This window comes from Lissotriton helveticus, chromosome 7, assembly GCF_964261635.1.
Source record: "Lissotriton helveticus chromosome 7, aLisHel1.1, whole genome shotgun sequence".
In the NCBI taxonomy this organism is placed as follows: Eukaryota; Metazoa; Chordata; class Amphibia; order Caudata; family Salamandridae; genus Lissotriton; species Lissotriton helveticus.
Window position 1 is genome coordinate 23,009,224 of NC_136068.1, and position 23,445 is coordinate 23,032,668.

The 23,445-nt window shown below is 45.3% G+C and overlaps 1 protein-coding gene across 1 annotated transcript in view; it reads left to right on the forward strand.

Annotated features, from left to right (window-relative positions):
- The window catches only part of LOC144768895 (uncharacterized), a 124,530-nt gene extending 119,544 nt beyond the window's left edge, over positions 1-4,986 (forward strand). Inside the window, exon 6 of the mRNA XM_078652909.1 lies at positions 4,642-4,986. Within this exon, the coding sequence (XP_078509035.1) occupies positions 4,642-4,986 (345 nt within the window). The remainder of the gene's footprint in view (positions 1-4,641) is intronic.
- Positions 4,987-23,445: the final 18,459 nt, after the last annotated feature.

Consider the following 23,445-nt stretch of genomic DNA (forward strand, 5'->3'; position numbering starts at 1 on the left):
CCATGCCAGGAGAGTCCAACCTATTGAAGATTGTAGAGTGGCTGCTGCCGAAGTAGGCAGGGCCGTGGGCAAGGAAGGGGAGTCATGAGAGCCCAGTCAATCGCATGACTCCAGACCACTCAGAGGAGCAAATCTATTTGTAGCACACCAGAGAGGGGATTGCCTAGAAGCCAGCCGGGCGCGCAGTGAGGGAGCCCCGCCCACCGGAACCGGAGGTGACCAACCCTTTCAGGCCTATAGAAATATCCCAAGGGGAGGGCAGCTATACGGGACGGGACACATATCTTCAGTGGGGTAGTGCTGACAGTAGATCTGCCACAATCAGGGGATTGTTAAATTAACCTCCACACAATCCTCTGCCCATAGTTTGCTGCCTGAGTCCACCCAGCTCACTCTAGGGCCACAATGACAGATTACTCAGCCCCCAGCCTCGATGAGTATGCATCTTTGAGCACAGTGACGGTTTCACCAAAGAAGGTGGGGCGGAGAGTAACATTGCCTAGCATGGCAACATAGGGTGTCGCCTCTGGCAGTAGATTGAGTATAGCACCAGAATTAATGGGGCGGGGGCAGGGTACGTAAACTGTCCGGTTTACTTGAGACCACACCGGTCGACAGACTACTACGGAAGCCTCTGTAAAGCTCTCCAACCCAGGAACATTCAGAGAGGAACCATCACACCGGCTCACCTCTGATGTTGGGGTCTGTGACAGGATGGATAAGGTTGGTGGACCTTTGCTCTACCATAGGTAGGCTCTGCTCCTGTTGCGACCCCCTCCCCAAACTTATATGAGTCAGAATCTCCCACACCCATCCATGAAGTGGGAGAGCCTAGCCAGAATGGGGACACGATTCTTAATCAGAAATGTCTTAAGGTAAGTTAGTAACTACTTACTGTGGATGTGCCTCCCTCTACACAGATGGGGTAAGGGTCAGTTTGAGCTGACTCATTAAACCTGGAATGATTCTGAGTTGAGCACACCAAAGTTTTGCAAGGAGTGACCACTTGTCTCCGGCGACGCCGCGCACAGGGTAAAGCAGACCCCCATAGCATATGCGCACATCGTTTGGAGTCAGACGGACCCCGTGTACCTTTGCTGTAATTTTGAAGCTATCTTATCTTACCAGTTTACTCTAATTTCCCTTTTGAGATATTTATGAGCTAAGGGGGTTTTATCCAGTTTATTTATACCAACATATTGGGCACTGGTTGGCTGTTACTTTTCCCCGACCATGTGTATAGTTCTATCTGCACTGCTAAGTTTTGGGCATTTATAGACTGGCAGTAAGGCAATGGTCGTTGATACTATTCGATCCGGATGTTAGAGGGATTCACACCCATTAAAAGGTTCTGATTCAAGTTTATTCATGGCTTCCTGATGAAGGCTGATGTCATCACTGTTTTTATATTGGAAATGTGCTATTTAAATCAATAATTCAGAACTTTAAAAACTGTGAAAATAAGTAATACAATTTAAATACAGTATAAATAATTGTATTAGGCAACCACATTTGATACGTGTAATTGTCAGACAAATTTTTGATTCTTTAATTATAATAAAAAGAAAATGTATCCCAAAAAAACATATAGAATCAGTTGCTGTCCACTGTACATTACATAGGTTGCATTGATATTGCATTTGATTTGGTTGTATTGTGCTGGTTGTTTAGGTCCAGAAGTATTATCTTCACCTTCCTAAATGTATTTGTTTCACACATGATCTACTTGCCCCGGTTTAGGAATATTAGTCGGGGTACCTCTTTTCTTTACAAATATGATTCCGAGTTGTGCCACAACTCTTCTTTCGCTTGTGTCTAGGGCTAGCCACCAGGGATGAAGTGGTGGGGGCCTGAGTGTAACCCTGCCCAAACACCCTCTGTCCTTCTCCCTGATCGTTCTGATCACACAAACCCTGGGGTGACCCAAGAGCCTTATTAGAGGCAGGCGAACAAGGAATTGTTACGGAGAGGCTTTCCCTGGACAAAGATAGCCTTCACTCAGCCGGCTCTATTTCTTTAGATACTAACCCCACCGCCTGATTTAGGAATCCCTTTGTAGTGTAAACACGAGGGCAGCTGGTGGGGTGGCATTTAGGTTGAAGACCCTTTCTTTTACCCCATGCTTGTAGCATCCTTAAGTATATTGAGACCCCCTGGTTCCACAGACAAATTAAGAATAACCCTTCTCAACTGGACTCCAGTAGTACAAAAAAACTGCCACAACAGCAGCCCAGGTGCTGATATGATTTGCGTGACCGCGCTTCACGTAAAACACCTGAAAGGTTTTAGGTTCCTTATCAATACTCTCATCGTTGCTTTCAGGTATCATAGGACCCACAGTTCGGTAGTGGGGAGCGGCAGGATCACAGACATGGCGAGTCCAGTCAAAAAAGACTGGATCAACCGAAACAGTTTGACGGTAAACCGAAGATGCAGGGTCAACCTCTGTACCGTGCCCCGTTTCAGAAGAAAAAAGTTGCAGCTTTTATAGCAAAGTATGCCTCAGACAGTGAGAACCCTGCTCCTTGATTGGAGATGGGCGGTGACACTCCTCGACAACGAGGCAGAAGTTACCATAGTGCAGGAGGCACTGTGTCCTTGTCTGGAGGCGAGAGCAACTCATATATTTATACCTGTGGAAACAGCTGATACTGGAGTTGCACCCCGAATAGACTTTATGAGATAATCCTCCTAATTGAGGGTGACATCAGAAGGACGATTAAGGCGATCTTTTGGGAAAACCTTAGTTTCTCATATGACATTTTGTTGGCGGAGGCCGATTGGCCTCCCCCATTCGTCTTGGCTGCTTTGCATGGTGAAGACGTAATTCTTCCAAGTTTTTCTTGTTATGCCCTTGAGGAGGCTAAACAAAATTACATGTCGGAATGGGCTTTGGCGCTAGTGCCAGCTGTGTATTGTAATCATGTGGGCTGGGTCAGATTTTTACCAGCACATGTGATACCTTTAAGTTCTATGTCACAGCCATAAGCCCAATACCCCATCAAATGAGACGGCAAGGCATCCGTGATTGGAATTTTTGACACAGTTAGAATATCAGGGCGTGATAGAGCCCTGTGTCTCAACAATGAATCATCCTCTTTTTCAGATTGCAAAGGCGCATGGTTCCTATTGTATTGTTTTGGATTATAGGAATTTAAATAGTCATGTTCGCACATTTGCGGTACAAAACACACATAGCTCTGCATTGATCAATAACATTGTACGTAAGAAATGTAAGACGACACTGGATGTTTCCAATGAGTTTTACAGTCACAATCTGGCTCCTGAAAGCCTTGACTTGACTGCATTTACCGCGGTCTGCAATCAAAAAAGATATCCGCGTTTGCCTATGGGCTATAAGATCAGTCCAGGGGCTTTTGCGATGCGGGTGGTCTCTCTTTTACATAACATTGACCCAGATGCTTTCCCTTATGTTGATGACATTTACCTTACAGATGATGAGTTGACACTGCATCTTGTTCGCTTTGATCGTCTAATTATGTTTTTTGCCGACCTGGTGTATAAATTACATTTTACTAAATCTCCCATCGCCTGTTTGGTGGTGATCATTTTGGGATACAAACTTAACAATGAAGGGATGGGTTTAGCCCCTCATTTCTTGGGAAAATGTGCACAACCTTCATTCACGTTAAAGACATTACTATCTTTGCTGGGATTTTAAAATTTTGGTCGAACATATATTCCTGAATATGCCCAGTGTATCAAACCGCTTTACGCATTGATACAACCCTCTTTTGGTGCTTCTAGCAGGCTTCCGGAACATACCGTAATACTTCGGTTGTTGTAGTCTGATCTGCCTGTGACCAACTTTGCTTTAACGCGTGAAAGTTCTACAAATTTAGTCATACGAATAGTACCAGGTACAGTGAGTTTCACATACTTGACATTCAATGAAGGGGATACATTCCCCATTGCATACAAATCACACTTGTACACTGTGGCAGAGAGGCATTTCTCTTCCACTGAACAAAACACATTATTGCAGTCCAGATGGCTATTCTCTTGCTCAAGGTAAGCGCATACTAATGGTCTCGCCTGAGCCGGCTCTTGAGGCTCTCACAAAGGCGAGTGTGCCGACTTCTAAAGCTTTACATCATCAATGGATTCAATGGGCCATTTCCTTGACATCAGCTGTTGTCACTTTTATATTTGACCCATCCTTACAGATGCAGGAGATCCTACAATATGAGCAAATTCATCCTTCTCCGTCGTCATTAGTTTTGCTTGATCGGTATAAATATATCATTGATACCAACGGATCTGGGTTTTAAACATGCTTACTTGGTGGCCTGTCCAATAGTGGCGGGCTCTACGGTTGACAGTGAGTTCAAATCTTCTTTGGTGCACACACTGACTCTGTGAGACTGTACGGCTTTTTTGGCTGAGATGCGTGCTTTAGTGTTGGCTTTAAAATTCGCTGATCCCGCAGTTCCCACTCTTATAGTGTGTGAGCCATTTTATTGTGTGCAATCCCTTAATGATAATTTGTACTTTTGGTCACAAAATGATTATCGAGATTCTAAAGGCAGCGCAATTAAGCATAAAGCGCTTTGGGTTAGAGTGGCGGCTCTTAAGGAGAGTCTGCCACTCACACATGTTATACATTCACTTGCCCATCAGTGTGTGGAAGCACATGCTGTTGATAATTCCATGGCTGATGAGGCAGCCAAATCTGCATTTGCGACATGTTCAGTAGCAGCAGTGACAAGGCACATGACTAAAATTGACAATGATATTATCACTGCTGTAACAGCAACGAAGGATGGGACATCGTTCCCAGAAGGTTTTCCTACCAAATATTGTTATAATTTGTCACCTGAGCAAATCCCGTTTGCCACAATACTGACTGTTGGGGATCGGCTGATTCCCAAGGAGAACAGCGGACTTTCCTTGATCATAGCAGCTCATAAGGGCATGGCATCTGTGCATGCTGGAGTTTCTGTGTCCCTCGTGCAGCAGCATTAATGGTGGTGTGGCCTGCATAGACAAACACATAATTATGTTCTATTTTATGACATTTGTCAACAGATTAAGACGTCCACAGTTGCACGTCCACCACACACGCAGCTTTACATTTCAAATCTTCAGTTTGGTTATATATACCTTGATCATTGCGGTCATTTATCTTTAGACACTGCTTATAAATATATTTGAGTTGCAGTGGATTTGTGCATGAGATTCCTTCGGGTTTGGGCGCAACGTTGTGCTGACGCTCAAAATGTATTTAGAGACTTGCGTGTCTTTGTTGGGACATTTGCATGCGGCACCTTCCATTCCGAAAGGGTCCAGCGTTTGCCTCTAAGGCTTACAAGGAAGCAATGAGGTAATTGGGGGTGTAGCTGCAACATTCATCTCCATATAGGCCTGAGGGCAATTCCGTAGTGGAATGAATGAACCGTGACTTAAAGTAGTCTTTGACAGCTAGAGTTTTAGGTACTGGTCAGAGTAGTTGGCTAACTCATTTGTATGGTGCCCAATGTGCACTTAATAATCTTCGTAAAAGATCTCTGGGTGGGCGGAGCCATACAAAATGCTCTTTGGCATTCAAATTATTGTGCCAGACCTTGATGGTCTAGATGGTGTGGTGGCTGCTGCAATGTTTAACATAGATAACCATTGTGCTATGTTACAGGATCTACAAAAGGAGGAGAACAAAAAGGAAATTGATCCATCCTACCATGCACCAGTACTGGTTCTTGGCTTAAAGGGTGCTTGTACAGTGATTTTGCCTCTGCTACCTGGTCGGAAGGAGAATCGTTAAATTACACCAGTTGGCCAATACTGAATAGTATGTCGCAAAGCATTACCTGGGGGGATTTTTCTCTATAGCTGAGATCGTCACCGGCAAGTGCTAAAATCGAGAGCCTCTGTTGATGTTTTGCCTGTTTTGTCGACGTCCACAGTTGTTGCAAACCCTAAGTATGCTTCTCCGCCACTTGCGGAAATTATTGATATACCAATAACTGCAGCACTATCATCTTTTTATGTTGCTAAGCCTTAGTTGTTTTGCCGGGGTACAAGTGGTTATTATATGGGCAGAGACAACTTTCGTTTGAGTTCTTCATCTTCCTCTTCATCTTCCTCTGTGGCCCCTCCACCAATGAAAACTTGTATTCTCTTTTCATGGTTTTGAAAGACCTATTTGATACCACCTTCTACATACACTTGAATGATGCTAACGATGGTATTCCTCTTCATGACGATTGGAGTTGTGACAGTTTTTGTCCCTTTAATCAATGGCCATTACTTGCCTGAATGCTCTGCGGTACATTCTGTTGTTGGAGTATTGGCCCCACATACTTTGTCACATATTATGAAACTGGACTAGCCCAAGGTTAATATGTCTGCAGTTCCTGCCAGTGATGGCATAATTTGGGATAAAGTGACATACGAAATTTACGGCCCAACTGAGACAATTCGAATGCCATCCGTATTTTGGCTGTCATTACACCCAGATTACATTCCGATGATTGGGATATTAAGGCCGTAAATTCACTGTTTTCAGATTTGAAATATTATACTGCTTTTAAGACAGAGGATTTGTATTTAAATTCTGCTAATTATGCCGATTTATTTTGTTTCCAACATTATGGTCATTACGTTTTGCATAAATCAAACACAGTTCCATCTCCTGTTAATTTCACTGAATGGGAACATTGTCCTGCACCCTTTCAGGGGAGTTCACAGGTACAGAAAATTAAGTTTGTATATTTCTCAGGTTATAATCTTTCAGACCCAACCTCTTACTATTATAGATTAAATACAATGCTTCCCACTAAATTCATGCTAACCCATACAAAGTTGATAAATTCTTCAACTTTCATAACCAATTTGGCATTGAAGGTTTATGATGTTTAGAAGGACTCAATTGATATAAAATCTATTTGGGGTACCAAAGAATGGCAGCTGCAGGGTACGGAATACATACATTGTGCATCTTTGATACTAAATCAGCTGATATTCCTGAATCAGACTGTACAACAGAGAACTTGTTTTGTGTTGGCTACTATTAAAAAGGTCAATTCTCCCTCATTCCATTCGATAGCAGGCTATGATACCTGGCAGCAATATACAAATTATGCTATAGATGAATTGAACAAGATGATCCATAATGGGTCATCTGATGCATCAACCTTAAACGTATTGGGCTGATTGCCATCGCCCATTAATATGAATGCTCGCCAGTTGCGCTTTACTACATATTCTGTCGGTAAATTATGTCAACAATGGTGGGCACAGTCTTTTTTATCTTCTCTGAAAGAACATCTCTCACGTTTGTCTACGAAAAAATGTCCAGACTGCTCCTCTGGTGAACCATTGGAACACACTTGCCCATACAGAAAAGGACCTAAAATGGACCATAATTTCTAAAGTTGAACATGATGTGAGAGTTGGTGACCTTAAGGCCAAATTAACAAAGAGAGAAGCCACATTGATCATCAAATTTAACTCGGCGGTGGAAGGATTGAATGAACTATCTGAGATTTATAACTTGTAAAACGTTCAATCCACTTAGGGTTGCTAACGAAGGTACTAAGGGTCAGCTGGAGGAGATACTTCGCTCTGTATCACCTATGGATATTCTATGAGCAACCACGAGCCAGGTTAAATCAGATTTTATAGTTACACTGTGCATAAGGCTCTATTTGTTTAAATTTGAGAAGGTAGGGGTATTTTTAGAGATAATCACTTCACAAACCGCGAGGAAAGGAGGACGTGACTACAGCCTGCACCATCAGACTACATGTCCCATGGTGCTTTGAGTATCCTGACGCTCTCATCAGGGTGCCGGCTAACATCAAACAGACGCGACTAGAGCAATGCGAGTCCTAAAAACAAAGTAACTGAAGGATCGAACCAGGAGCCTTACACTCGAGAAAACGGTAAGGCGCCATCCAAGAAGGAGGCCACAGACTTAAATGCGTGTTGTGAAGTAGCAACTATATGAAGAGTAGGGGTGCTGAGAGCAAGGGTTGAGAGAAAAGATCGAGCACTTTTAGGAATACAAAAATGCAAACTCCGAATGAAATTGCAGCCTGTAGTTCGTTTTAACTGCGGTTACCTTTCGTTTAACAACGACACAACCGCTTCAACAATGGAAGTAGTATTAATTTAGCGCACGCGTACAAAAATGAGAATAGTTAGCACCCGAGCAGTGAGCACAGACGGCAGACCGCTGCAGAGCAGCATGGAGCGAAGCGAGGCTGCAGCTACGGCCGTTTGAAATTTTAAATTTGCACCGAGGGTGGGCGGCGGCTGCAGCCACGACCGCAGAGAGCCCTCGCACCGCTGAAGACCGCCTCCATTTAAATACATTTGCTTCTACTGTCCCTGCCGTCACCAGAAGGGACACAGCTGGGGCTACAGAGGTAGCCCTTGCGTGACGGCCCCGGGCAAGGACCGCGATACCAGAACAGCGGGTTACAGCAAGCCGCCGCTGTTTACAGTCACAAGAGCCCTGCACGAGCCTGCCTCCTGCCTCCGTCGCCAAGAGCCGGTGAAAGCCGCGGGGGGGTCTGCGGGGGAGCGCGGAGACTCGCAGAGGCTCACCGTGTGGTCTGTTGGCGCTGCGTAGGGAGAGGAAGGACGGTATCCACAGTCTACGCCCGCCTGCCTGACATTACACGTTGCATTACACGTTGCCCCAAGACTGCTTACCTCTCAAAGAGAGTTGCTACACAGATCCACACATCACCACGTCACCTCGACACCTAGCTCAGCTCCTTCCCTGACGGCAGCTGCCCTGCCTTGTGGGGCAGACAGGATTGGGAGGGTGAGCAGTGTGCAAAGTCGTCAAGGGATAGATACGTGGAGTAACAGTGTCTAAAGGATGAAAGTGAAGTGGTTGTACAAATCCTTGGCCAGATCAGGGGTCCAGGGGTCCAGGGGCTCAGTACTTTCTATGTACTCTCTGAGGAAATTATGGCATGAGATCGGTCCGCTTGATTGGAAAAAAAGAGTTCAGAGGAGAGGAGTGGAGTGGAGTCCAGAGGAGGAGGCAGCCTGCGCGCAGGTGTGAGCGCTGAGTTCAGCGCTGTGAGAACAACACCGCCGCAGCCCACAGGACCCTAGCCCACAGCTTTAGAGAACTTCAGAGAGAAAAAAATAAAAAAGGAGGAAACAGGGTGAAACAGGGTGAAAGTCGCAAGGACTAGCCGAGGTACGGTGGAGTTGAAGAGCCGCTAGCCGTGAGCCTTGATCCGCTGAACCGCTAGCCGCTGACCCAGCCTAAACATGACGTCTGAAAAAATTAGAAAAGCCCCCAGCGAGAAATCAACAACATTGAAGGGTACAGCGAAACGGAGGAAACTTGAAAGAACAACTGCCAATAAGGCCAATAATACCTTAAAAAAACCTTATTTTCACCAATCACTTCCCTCTTTGAAAAATCAATAGCGAATAAAAGTTCTCTACAGGACTTACGTTTCCACTTCTTGAAAGACCCGGGCTCAGCACTGTTTTCCTCAACAGCTGATGTTGAGGTATTATTACCTCCACTGGACCCAGCTAAGGAACTAGAAGTAAACAATCAGACGGTAGATGAAAAGACCTCACCACTACCTACAAATCTACACGCTCAAATAAGCGAAGACGCCCCTGCAATAATAGTTCAAGATCACCATCTAAACAGCGATCAAATTAATAAAAATCTGGTTAACAGAACAACGAGTCTAACTACAACCACAACAGCATTAATACACACTTCCCGCTCGGATGACTTTGACTTAGATGGCTGCAAACTAAAAAACCCTCAAGGCAATCAAAAAAGAAAATTTCCCAGCCTAATTACGGATATAAGGGATACAACACAACAAAATTATACATACTTATTCCACCCAAGCGGCTACGAGCCATCACAACAAGGGTCTGACACCAACAAATTGCGCGGAAAATCTAAAGAGAGAGATCAACAGGCTGAAACGGGCCCTGACCAACGGCTGAACCAGGTAGCATGTACCACAGAGCCTGTAGAGCTCAAGGCGGATGAGGCATTACATTCACCAGCTCAGTGCAATAACACACTCTCACATGGATTAACGGCCTCTGCCGGAACAAATGCCCTAGCAGAAAATACAACGTGGCATAATAAACCTTCAACAAGTGAGGTAGACATTACATCATGTAAAGAAGAAGGTTCGCCGATCCCTGTAGCTCCCCTCCTGCATGCTTTACAAACAGCTACATCAACGCTTATAATGCAATCTGACAAGCTGGATATCCAAATTGATTTAACGAATATAATTGCCTCCTATATAGCTGGGATAAATACTAAATTAGATAATCTTAACTCTCTAATTAAAGGAGCCCAAGGTAACACCACTGAAACAAAACCATCTTGCCCCTGTGGCCCAATTCTTGACAAAATAAGTACCCTACCAAAGGTTTTAGAACAAATCATTAATCTGAACAAACAAGTTATCAGCCGCGAAAGAGCCATAGATTGCCCAAACATCGCAATACTTGACGACCCCATACAGGCAGTAACATGTCTCGCGTGAAAAAAAAGACCAAAGATTTACCATCTAAGTATGCAAACAATATAAGTAGCGATGACACCTTGGAAGATTCAATGTCGGAGCCAATCACTGCATTGCCCGCAAAACAAATATTAACGAAAAGACAAAGGAAAAAAGAACGGAAAGCGAGAAACAAAAAAACTGAAAACGATAACCACCCACGTCCCAGTACGTATCCTATATTCTCAAACCAACTTTCACAACAAATTGTGGAGCCTGACCTAAGGAGAATAAGTCAAGTCCCACCAGAAGGAGCCAGCAGGCACCCTAATAATAACACGGCACCAATAAAGTTCCCCAAAGCCCCATGTTTACCAAGTAGTCCGACAAACAGCCCACAGTTGTCAATAACCAAGCAAAATGCTGCCGTAAAACTGATCAGCCTGTCGCCAAAAGGGACAGAATACAAAATACCCGCTACAAGGGTCATCAACAATACCATCGATCAAGAGGCCACTGATCAGTCTAAGAACACCATAAACGGGCTGAAACCTCAAGACCTGGAGCTAGTCCTGGTATCAAAAACTGTGGCATGGCAAAGTTATTCGCTCAACATATCACCAAAATCAATTCCCCATAATGCTCAAGTGGAAGCTCATCACAATGAAAATCAAGAGGCACATGAATGCGCAAGCAGACAACTGCAAAAGCAAACACAGAGCGAAGTGGGAATCCGGGACTAAAAGATAATAATTTAAAAATAGCTCCCCACTCGGGAATACAAGTCACCCCTGATAACTCCAGGACAATCCCTCATAATTCAACAACACCCTTACGGCACAACTTGGTCCAGACAAAACTGAGCTTCTGCGTTGTTAATAACGAAAACACGCAATCAAACAACGAGGCAGTAACAACGTCAATTTTAGACGATACTAAGCCAGAAGACGTCAGCCACCAAATTATTTTCACTCCGGAGTACCTGACTCAAGGCCGACATAACATTTTAAACAGGAGTAACATCTTAAAATTGATGGCGGATATCAAGGATCTGAGTGCCATTAAATTGTCTGACTTAGTTCAGGTTCAATTCCTAAGTAGCATTAAGGACACAGAAATTGAACAAACAATGACAACCTGAAAAACTGCCACATTAGTGAAATTAATACTAGGGAAATCGGACAAATTTCAAACGTGGGGTATACAACTATCGCAGCCTACCGCCCAAAGATACCCGTTTCCTTTAAAGAAAAACAGCCGGCCGCAACTCACAAGGAGTTTGGTGGACCTTGCTCCGAAAAAAACTGTATATTCTATCTTACACAACGCCAAAGGTAGAAGCGAGGCAGACATTATACGCAAAGAATCTGACACAGAGAGAGCGGTAGATCTGCTAACGCCACCTGACCCTGGAAATGGCTCCCCAGCATGTTAAATAATAAACTGATGAATTGACCGAATGTTCCAGATAGATCCAAAGCGGTTAATAACAATATACATTTAATTTCGTGGAATATAGCCGGTGCAAAAAGATTGCTGGAGGATGGCCTCGCCTTGGATGAATGGGATAACGCCGACATAATTGCCCTGCAGGAGATATGGCTGCAGGAAGACATCGCACTGGCTGGATTTATTCATTTCACAGTACCCGCCATAAAATGCAAAACCTACGGTCGAGCTATAGGAGGTCTTTCAGTCTATGTGTCTACTGCCCTAATAATCGACACAGAACAACTCAAATCTCCAGGTCCAAGCATCCAGTTAATTAAACTATCAGGACAAAACTCATATGACCACAAAACGACAATTCTGATTATTTACTATAATCAACCAAATCTTCAAGTAAAAAAGAGGAAAAACCATCTGTTATCCAAGGAACTATTATATCTACGAAGTACAGAGCCAACATGGAACATTATATTAACTGGAGATTTCAACTCCAACCTGATATACACACCAGAGGAAGACGAGATACTATCCACAGATAACACGCATTGGAATGTCCCCGAGCAGTCACATGGAGTGACAAGGAGTCGAAAGGACATCTTAGCCATACACTTAGTGACTGAGCTAGAGTACCTAGGTATGAGAGTACTGAATGGCAGGACAGAGGAAGACAGACCACCAAAACATACTTACCATGGACCTTACAATCAATCATTATTGGACTTTACCATTGTAAGCCTACCATTGTTCCCATCATTACTCTCCTTCTACATTGAATATACACCAATGAGTGACAATAGCATACAACATCTTAATCTGAATTTTTTTGCAGAAACACTGCAACCAGCGTTCTCCTTGGAGGGCCAACTAGGCACGACCAACCTAAAACGAATAAATTGGAATAGCTCCAATAAAGGGAATTTGTTCTCAATAATAGAGGCCACACTGCTAGAATTAGGTAGCACAACACTGGACGAGACAGAAGCCTGGTCCCTTTTTTTAGAGAAATTAAAGTAAAAAATGAAACCATCCAAAACAGTGGCTAAAAGAAAGCACCCAACAAAGAAATTGCCACGGGTGCTACAAGATCTAAGAAGAGTTTTACGCAGAAGTAAAAAAATCCTGCAACAAAAACCTAATGACCGGCGCTACTTGGATACTTTCCATGCTCAAAGAAAGTTATATAAACAAAGGATTTGGGAACATAAGAAGGAGACGAATGATGAATTTTGGATCAATCTGTTGGCAACCGCTAAACTCTAGGACTCAAGCAAATTTTGGAAAATAACAAACCAGTTAATAAGACCCCGAAACTTATTAACATCAAACATCCGAGAAACCAAATGGGCAACTTTTCTATTGGCAAAATTTAAAGAAAATCCAAAGAAGGCTCTTGGGCAGCAATTTCTTCCAGCAGATCCCCAAAAAAACACGAGCAAAGAACATCATTGTAGCCAACAAACAACAATAGTCCCAAGGAATACTGCATACATTAAAACCACAGATGGCGGATACTCGGCTGAAGAGATAATTGCCATCATTAGAAAGGGCAAAAGTAATGGAGCACCGGAGCTGAATGGAATTCCGCAAATTGCCTTCAAATACGCACCAGAATTTTGGGGCCCACCTCTCGAAAAACTTTTTGCAAATATTCGAAACTGTAATCACATTCCCGAAAGCTGGAAAGGCTCTATCATCACGCCTATATATAAAGGAGGAGACAGAGCTAACCCTCTAAATTACCGTCTAATAACACTCCAGGACATAGAAGCTAAATATTTTGCCTCTCTCCTCCTAAAAGATCTGGTAAATTGGGTAGAAGACAAAGAATTGATTCCAATCAACCACACTGGATTTAGACCCGGCATTGGAACTACATCAAACATACTGTCGATAACCATGATAGCAGAGAAATGCCAGCGCATTAAACAGGAGTTGAACCTGTGTTTCATTGATCTGCAGGCCGCATTTGACAGTGTTGATCGTAATCTATTATGGGCAAAGCTGACAGCATGGGCCATACCAGAGAACATACTTAGGGGCCTAGTCTTATTCTACTCTGACACCTGGACACAAATTAAGATAGGGGACGGCTCACATTTATCAAGAAAAATATAGACATCGATTGGACTAAAACAGGGTTGCGTTTTAGCTCCACAATTATTTAACCTATTCATTTCTGATCTTTCAGGCAAATTAAATGAATGTAATGCTCATGCACCGAAACTCGAGAACCTCTTACTTACTCATATGGCTTACGCCGACGACATTGTGCTTCTGAGTTTAACTAAAGTGGGCTTGTCCAGACTATTAGCAGTATTGACAGAATTCCTGGAGACAAACAATCTTGCCCTCAATCTGTCCAAGACAAAAATAATGCTAATAACCAATCGTCGTTTGTCACATCTCAAAATCACGCTTGAAGGAAAACAACTGGAAAGAGTATCAAATTACAAATATCCAGGATACTACATCGACGACAAACTCACTTTAAATGCCCAAAAAAACCATCTGAAGCAAAGAGCTGGAGCATTAACATTTGCATTAAGTTCACTGTCAAAAAAACTGGAAGGCCCCTCACTTAAACCTTTACTGACAGTGATGGCCGCCAAAGTGCTACCTACCTTAATGTATGCTAGTGTTGCAATGCATGGCAAGGATGCAATCATGTTAAACAATCTCATTACAAAAATCTATAAGAAAGTTTTACAACTTTCAAGCTCATCTTCACCAGCCCAGATGCGACTAGAATTTAGTCTAACGAACGAGTTACTGGGACGACTCTACACAAGCATCCGAGTAGGGTACCAAAATAAAATGACCTCCACACACAATACTATAAACTAAGCATGGGCGTAAAATCCGTTCCGCTCGCGGATTTTTCGGATTTTCGGTAAATCCGCAATTCGCGAACTCTCGCGGATGTAGCGAAAATCCGCAAATCCGCGCGCGGCGGATTTTTTGATTGTGTTCGCACTGCTCGCGGTCCGCGGCGCGGGCAGCAACAATCTCGCACTCGCGAAATTACAAAAATTACAATTGGGGAGGGGTGAAGGAAGTGGCCCAGTCTCCAACTTCCTATTCCTGTCCAGCAAGCTCCTCCCAATGCTTAGTCCATTTCCTGGCCACTTTGAATTCGATCTTGACTGGGAAGGATTACTTTTTGTGGATGCTGCTGGAGATTTGGCTTTGAGGCCTTTTGGATTACTTTTGGATTCAAAATTTGATTTCACAAGTAAGTTGATAAGTTGATGTTGTTTGTTTGTGGTGATTTTTGTGTGTGTTTTTCCGACTTTCTGGGGTGGGGTTGGGGGCTGGCTATGTTGGTGGGAGGCCATTTTGAGGCATGGTCCTGCAGGTCCTGGCCATGTGGATGGGGTCAAGCGGCCATTTTGAAGTCAGGCAGTGTGCTTTGTGCCCTAGGGCTACCCAGTCTGCTCTGATTTTTTTCATTATGCCCAGGCGAAAATTGGATTTTTTGAAAAAATATTTGCCTGTGTTCGCACTGCTCGCGTCCCGCGCAGCAACAATCTCGCACTCGCGAAATTGTAAAAATTACAATTCTGCACATGAGTTGGAAACTACCAGGCTTAGTTATGGGTGCATGCATGATACAACTGTTTTGTTGAATTTTAACATGATTCTGGCCAGGGCATGGATGGCATTGGATTGTGGTGATATTTGTATGTTTTACGACTTTTTGGGGTGGTGTTGGGGGCTTGCTATGTGGGTGGGGGCAATTTTATTCGGTTTGTGGAGAATTGTCCCTGCAACAGTAGTATTATGGATTTTGCTCCTATCTAAACACTATTTCGAAAAAATTAAATTAGGAACGCTTGGACAACAATAGGTCCTCTATATTTAAATGAAAACTTACTGGGGCCAGCAAAGGAGCACTCGCCGCCCTGGCCTGCATCCTCCTCCTTTGGAGCCACAGCATCCTCCTTTTCCGTCCGCTTGCCCCTGGGCGGACCTGACGTACAACATAAAAGAAAGAACAGAAAACATTGATGATTGCTGCTTGTCGATGTCCTTGTCAAACAAATCAAACATTTAGAAAGAACAAAAAACAACTATTTCAGCCAAAAAGAGGGCTACAAAAGAAGGACGGCACCTGAGCCTCTACTCTAGGGGCAGATTTACAAGCCCCTTGCAGCTCTTTTACTCCGTTCTTGCGTCACTTTTGTGACGCAGCGCCACAACAAGAGAGGCGCCATGGTGTGGCGTATATTAACAACGTGACGCATATGGGAGATGCATCCCATTCTAAAGCCCTGCGCCATAAGGGAGTGTTCCAGCGCAAGAGAGGGCGTTCCTGCGTAGGAACACATGCTAAAAGTGGCTATGGGGAATATATGAAATTTCAATCAGTCATTTAGGACAATGATGCGTCACTGAAACCCTGCGCCTGCATGAAGCAGACGTACGGCTTGACGCAGCATTGCTGGAGCTGCGCCATCGTTGCAACGCAACTCCATCAATGAGCCGCCTTTACGGCACCAATGCGTAACGCTTCGGTGACGTTTTGGGACCATGGAATCCCATAAACCCGACTTATTATTTCTCACCGAGACTTGGTTCTCGGACAGTTCTCTTCCCTCCCTGCTGGCGATACTCCCCCCGACCTATTATGCCATTCGAGCCGACCGCCCTTCGGGCAGGCCTGGCGGGGGGGTAGCCCTGATCGCCCGTAAGGAGCTCACCTTTCACCCTCTAGTTTCCCCCTCCATGGGAATCTCAGACTGCTTAGTGGTTCGATCCCTCTCCTTCACTCCCCCTCTGACCTGTGTCCTCGTGTATCGACCCCCGTCTTCCCATCAAACGTTCCTCCCCTGCTTTCAGGACCTAATGGCGACTTTGGCTGTTAACCACTCCTCCATCATTGTTCTGGGAGATTTTAACTTCTGGCCCTCCGACCCGGCGGAATGTGCCACGTCTAAGGAATTCTCAGACTCTCTTCATTCGCTCAACTTTACATCAGTTGTCAATGTTCCCACACATAGGTTGGGACATATCTTGGACCAAATCTGGCAACGCGATTGCCCGGTCAGTTCTCTCCCCATCTCGCCATGTCCATGGTCGGATCACTCATTGATCACCCTATCCCTGTCCCCCGTTCCACCATCCAAGCCTACTCCTGCGAGGAATGTCTGGGTGCGCTCATGGAATCGTGTCGACATCGAAGCCCTATCGACCCTTCTATCCTCTTCCAGCCCCGATTTGACCGCGCTACCCTCCCATGGTCAGGTAGACGCTGTTACCAACTGGCTGCGAGCCGGGTGCGATACCGTCGCCCCTCTAAAACGCATCGCAACCAAACAACCTAAAGATGCAAACCGCTGGTTCTCAGATGATCTAAAGGTCCAAAAACTCGCTCTCCGCCAAGCTGAGCGACAATGGAGACGAAAATATTGCCCCACTGCCAAAACCTGGTATACTGAACTTCTTACTCAGTATAAGAAAGCCATATTAGACACTAAGAAAAACTATTTCTCTTCTAAAATCCAACTCGCGGAGAACCGGCCAAGAGAAATCTTCTCTATCGTCCAAGACCTTGCCTTTTCCGATAGAGCTTCACTCAAACCATCACCTTCTCAAGCACTTTGTGACTCCCTCAATCACTTTTTCCTAGACAAAATCACTAAAATCAAAATCAAAATCCCTCTTCCATCCCCGACCTTCACCGACTTCCGACGTCCTCCAGCTACGGCACATCTGGACTCAATTCCCCCCCCTATCGACCGATTCATTTCTCTCTATTCTTCCACTAGTCAAGTCCGGATCCCCGCTGGACCCCTGTCCTGCCTACACCCTAAAGCAGATTTACACCTTCTGCCCCATACCACCTTTAGTGCTCCTCAATAGCTCACTGGCTCAAGGCATCGTTACCCCTGCACTGAAATCGGCAGTGATCGTACCGATCCTAAAAAAACCTGGAGCAGATCCCTCCGACCCTGCCAACTTCCGCCCAATCTCCCTCTTGCCTTTCCTGGCAAAGGTATTGGAACGACATGTGGTTAAAACACTGAGCGAGTTCGTGGAAAGCCACGGTGTTCTGGCCTCAAGACAGGCCGTCTGGGAGAGTTCTCTGCGGAATCTCTACCCATTCAGTGCGGTGTCCCCCAGGGTTCCTCTTTATCCCCCCTTTTATTTAATCTTTACATCACCCCCCTTATTTTTGCTTTACAGCAACTGGAGGTCTCTGTGTACAACTATGCAGATGACCTCCAGCTCATTTTTCACCTTTCCTCTGCCCCCGAGTCTATGTCAAAGGTTAAGTCCATCATGACCTTCATCCAGGACTGGATGAATTTCAACCACCTGAAACTCAACCCCGATAAAACGGAGTTGGTGTTGACAGGTGGTTGCTCCAGTCCTTGGTCCTCCTCCTTTTGGCCCCCCTCATTAGGTCCCCCACCCACTCCTGCCACCTCTGTCAAAACCCTTGGTTTCAAAATCAATAACCAACTCTCTCTACACTCCCAAGTCTCAGCTGTGGTTTCCTCGGCCTTTCTCTCACTCAGGACTATCCGCAGAGTCTCACGATTTTTCGCCCCAGACGCGCTCAAACTAATCCTTCTGGCCATGGTGACATCTCGCCTAGACTATGGCAATGTCCTTTACCATGGCATGCCCGACTACCTTATGAGGCGCCTCCAGCTGGTTCAAAATCAGGCCGCTCGGCTGGTTTTCAACCTCTCTAGATCACACCATGTAACTCCTCTCCTCTTTTCCCTCCACTGGCTCCCTGTCCGGCAGCGCGTCTCATTCAAGCTCGGCTGCACCATCTTTAAAGCCAGGACAGGCTCTGCCCCTTCTTTCATTAATTCGGCAATTCAAACCTATACTCCCTCACGAGACCTCCGATCCTCCGCCCACCACCTTCTCGTGGTTCCCCGCTTTAAACAGAAGAAGTGGGGTGGCTCCAAATTCGCAACCACGGGCCCAGCTTTTTGGAACTCTCTCCCATTGTCCCTCAGAACCTGCACCCAATACCCCCTCTTCCGCAGAGATCTTAAGACCTTTCTTTTCACCCAAGCCTTCCCATCCTAAATCTTCACTTCTCCCCCTTTCCGACCTGCCGAGTAGCTGTTGCCAGTGAGCGCCAAGAAACCGCCAGGTGTACGAGCGCTATATAAATCCCTTCAAATTCAAATTCAAATTCAATTGTAAATACGGCGCACCATGGGTGATGCTGGCGTGCCGCACACTTTGCAGGGATGCGCAGGTAATTGCTAATCTGACACTTAGCGGCATACTTACGAGTTCTGGGCTGCACACCTCCAGAGTTGCACCAGAAGAAATGCTTAATGCAAAACTAACCTTGCGTCACGGCAGATGCGCTGCAATTACAATGCGGCAAACCCTGGCGCAAGGGTAGGCAGATGCGTGACGCATCTCGTGACGAAAGAGGGGCGCATCTCTAGAGTCGCGTCACAGGCGCGATGCAACTCTAGCAATGCTCAGGGCTGCCCAATACTCAACATACCGCATCAGTCCTTACGCCTGCTTCAAGCAAGCAGGCATAAAGAATTGACGTAGCATCGGAAGTGCCTGCGTTAAATCTTGTAGATTTCACGCAGGCACTTTTGCGAGTCGCACAGCTGCCTGACCGCCACCTCCCACCCCCCCTGCGTGGGTACGCACCCATTGTGGCGCAGGCCCAGGCCTTAACGTGGCGCATCTCCCTAGATGCATCACGTTGTACATGACTCGCAGGGATGCGCCACGTTTACGTCGCTGTGCGTCAGGTAAGGCAGCGTAAACGTGGCACAAGGGGCTTGTAAATCTGCCCCTTTGTGTCTAGCATTACGCAGTTCTGTAAAGTACACTCATACATTACTCAGCCCAAAAAAATGAACACAAAATAGAAAACAAATAAGCAGTGACACCGCCACAGAGAAGGAGAGCAGTGCACCTGAAATGCACAGAAGATTTTGAAATATTAATTTACCTCTCCTATCAATGTAATCGGCAGCATTATTGCTCTTTGTAAAAAAGTTAAAGCAAACATTTGCAATATAACACACAGAGCAGGAGAAAAAACAGAGTACTGAGTGATTAAAAAATTGTTACTACTACTCACCAAGCCCGGGGACCTCCACTCCCAGCACGTCGAGCAGGTCGCGCTCTCGGTCCAGGATATCGGTCCAGCGGTGGGTCACCTGATTATAGGTGCGCTGGACCCCCGAGATGTGAAACAGGGCCCGGCACACCTGCTCCCACCGCTTCCGGTGGTTGGTGTAGCCACCAGCGATCCTGCCGCGATGGTATTGGGGAGGCGGCGCTGTACATAAAAAACGAGTGCCCCCACCTCCTCAGGGCTGAAGATCTCCCTGGGCACCACCGTTTCCGCCCTCAACCGGCCACACGGGAGACGGGCACGGGCTGCGGGGCCCGTCTTGGGCAGCTTCACAGCTGTCTTCACCATGGTCTGGGCAGGTGTTAGGAACAAGGAGACAAAATGAAAAAGAATAAAATAAAACTAGGGAAGAAGAAAATAAAAGTTTAAAAAAGTAGTTGAAAAGTAAACAAAAGTAGCCTAAAACACAAAATTTTAGACCTAGAAAAGTAGAGGGATAGAAAAAAAGTTAAATAGATCCAAAAAAATATAAAAACAAGCAAAAGATGGCAGAGATATAGAGGATAGAAACACCATGCCCAGACACATAGGAAGGAATGAATGAAAAACAAGATGGCGGCCCGATCACGTGCGCGTAAGTAAGTTCGCACGCGATTTCTCTCGCGAACTCGTGCGAACTTGCATTCGCAAGGCGCTCATGCCGCGAGATTACACATAGCGGGCGGAAACGGAAATACGTCACGAAAACAAAATGGCGGCGCCCGTACTCAACCTTAGGGTAATTCACACGAGTTCGCGTCTTCTACGGTCGAGTTCGCACGATGCCGCGCCTCGCGAATAGGGCGAAATTACCGAAAAACGAGTTTTGCAAAAGCAAAACCAACGAGCAGGTGCAAAAGTTCGAGCTCATCATTTGTAACCATTTCCCTGTAGTGCTTCCTGAAGGGGCCCTCCAGAATCCGGTTGCCTACTTGCAACTATTGTGTGACCCTGCTCTGACAGTCACAGAATAGTTACAAGTATGCCATTGCATCCTGGGGCAGGGCAGGTGTTGTTGTTTGCAAAACTTAAAGCACTTAGCAGGTGTGCTTTGCTTTGCCACAATAATGTACACTCACTTGTCAATCAGAGGGTGCTGTGATGACACCGAGGGTGGCATGGGTGTGCCAGCCAGAGGGTGGCATGGGTGAACCAGAGTGCCAGTGTTGACAGAGGATGGCAGTGCTTTGCTTTGCCACAATAATGTACACTGGTGAACCAGAGGGTGCTGTGATAACACAGAGGGTGACTTGGGTGAGCCAGAGGGTGGCATGGGTGAACAAAGAGAGTGCCAGTAGTGACAGAGGGTGGCAGTGATGAAGAAAGCCTTGCAAACAGGCTGGGCACGTAGAAACAACAAGTTTGCAAAACTGGCGACCCGACAAGTAAGTTCGCAATTTGCGAAATTGTACAAAACCCTCGCTAACTTGCAGAAACCCGTGCGAACACACCCCCCCAAAAAAATACGGAAAATCCGCGAGAATTCGCGGATTTTGCAGATGTTCGCAATCCGCAAATTCGCAAATCCGCAAATTCGCGGATTGCGAATCCGCAAAATCCGCCCATGCTTACTATAAACAGATTCTTATGGCAGGAATTAGAAGGCAAACAAAACTGAGCTGCTAAAAAATATTTGACTTGAGCTTTGGAGCAAACATGTACTGCCAACCTGTGGGAAAAAACCTGCCATTTACTTCCTTTAAACAGTTATTAAAAAAGGCGGCAAAACCTCACTCGCTGATTACTGATAAAGCAATCTTCTCAGACCGCTCCCACTCCTGGTCTGTTATTAACAGTTATAAAAAACTCTCCCCAGCTGCCTATCTTGAAACAACATATTCGGTCTTTATTAAAAAAAAGCTGAGTTACATTGGGGTAGTACGGGGAAACATGGCGGCGGCCCCCTCCTCCGAGCATAGCAGCAGGGCTAGGCCTGCAGTCAGTCCTTCAAGAAGTAGGCTCAATAGCTCCTACTAGGGATCAGGAAGATCCTAGCTCTATCCATGATACCACCCAAGCCTTGAATATTGATCTGGTGTCCACACTGCAGGCCTCTTTCCAGACAATGTTTACAACTTTGGCGGCAGATATTAAAAAGGGGTTTGAGACTTCCGCATCCAATCAAGCTGATATTCGGTGTTACTGTCAATCGCTTGACAGTAAGCTAGGTGCTCTTACCACTAGAACAGAAACGCTTGAAGATTCTGTCGCGGAAGTGAATATTAACCTGAGTGCCACAAAAACTGAACTAACAAACCTCAGACAAGAAAATCAGAGCTTGTCCGATAGGATGGAGACTTTGGAAAATCATGCACGGAGGAACAATTTGCGAATTTTGAATATTCCGGAGGAGAAAGAGGGCTCAGACATTAAACAATTTGTGGTCTCCCTGTTAAAGGAAGCGTTAAGATTGGACATGTCTGAGCAAGAAATAGCTTTGGACATCCAGCGCATTCACAGAGAGCCTTTTCGAAAGAACCCTCAGAGAACAAAACCCAGAAAAGTTTTGGTCAACTTTCTTACCTACTCCCTTAAAGAAACCATTCTGAATATTGCATTGAAACAGAAGGTGGTAAATGCTAAGGGGTTTAACTTCCAGATCAGATCAGACCTGTCTAGGATAACGCTTGATAGACAGTGGGAGCTTGGTAAGAGGTTGGAAGCTTTCAGGAGTCAGGGGGCCGTAGCCCAGTTGGTCTTCCCTGCGGCACTAAGAGTAATGTATAAGAACACTATGCACAACATAAGAACAGTGCAGGCCGCAGATGAATTCCTCTTAAGTATGGGTAGAAGGTCGGAGTCTCCTAAGTAGTTTCGGTCTACTTCCTATACTATCTGCTTCTGTGTTTATACTAGTTATTTCTCTATTTCTCTATTTCCCTTCTCTGATCTCGGAAGAGTTTTTTGAGGCTTGGTTAAAATATCTCTTAAAGGGTTTAAGAATCTACACCTTGTATTGAGATAAAGAGATTATATATTTTAAATACAATAATACAATAAATGTGAGTTTTATAGTACACCGTGAATGCTTATGTGCAAAGAAAAAATAAAAATAAAAAAAAAAGGGTGGAAGGGGGGGAAGAAGGAGGAAGGGAAAGAAAAGGAGACATAAAAAATAAAAGTACACCTTATCACCTGTTAATATATTTCTGCTAAACTGCGTAATAATATTATATTCACTCATGATCCACTTTTTCACTCTAATTCACTTTAGGTCTTTCCTCTAAATTTTGGCACTTTGTCGGTGGCGGCGGGGGTCCATAGTGGAGTGCTATCTCTCTGGTAATCCAGATAGATAGAGTAGGGGTTTCCCATGGGTGGGGGGTCTGGGGGGGGAGGGGGGGTGGGGGGGGGGGAAGTAAAATTTGTCCTCTTAAATGTCCTTTAAAACAGTCCTTG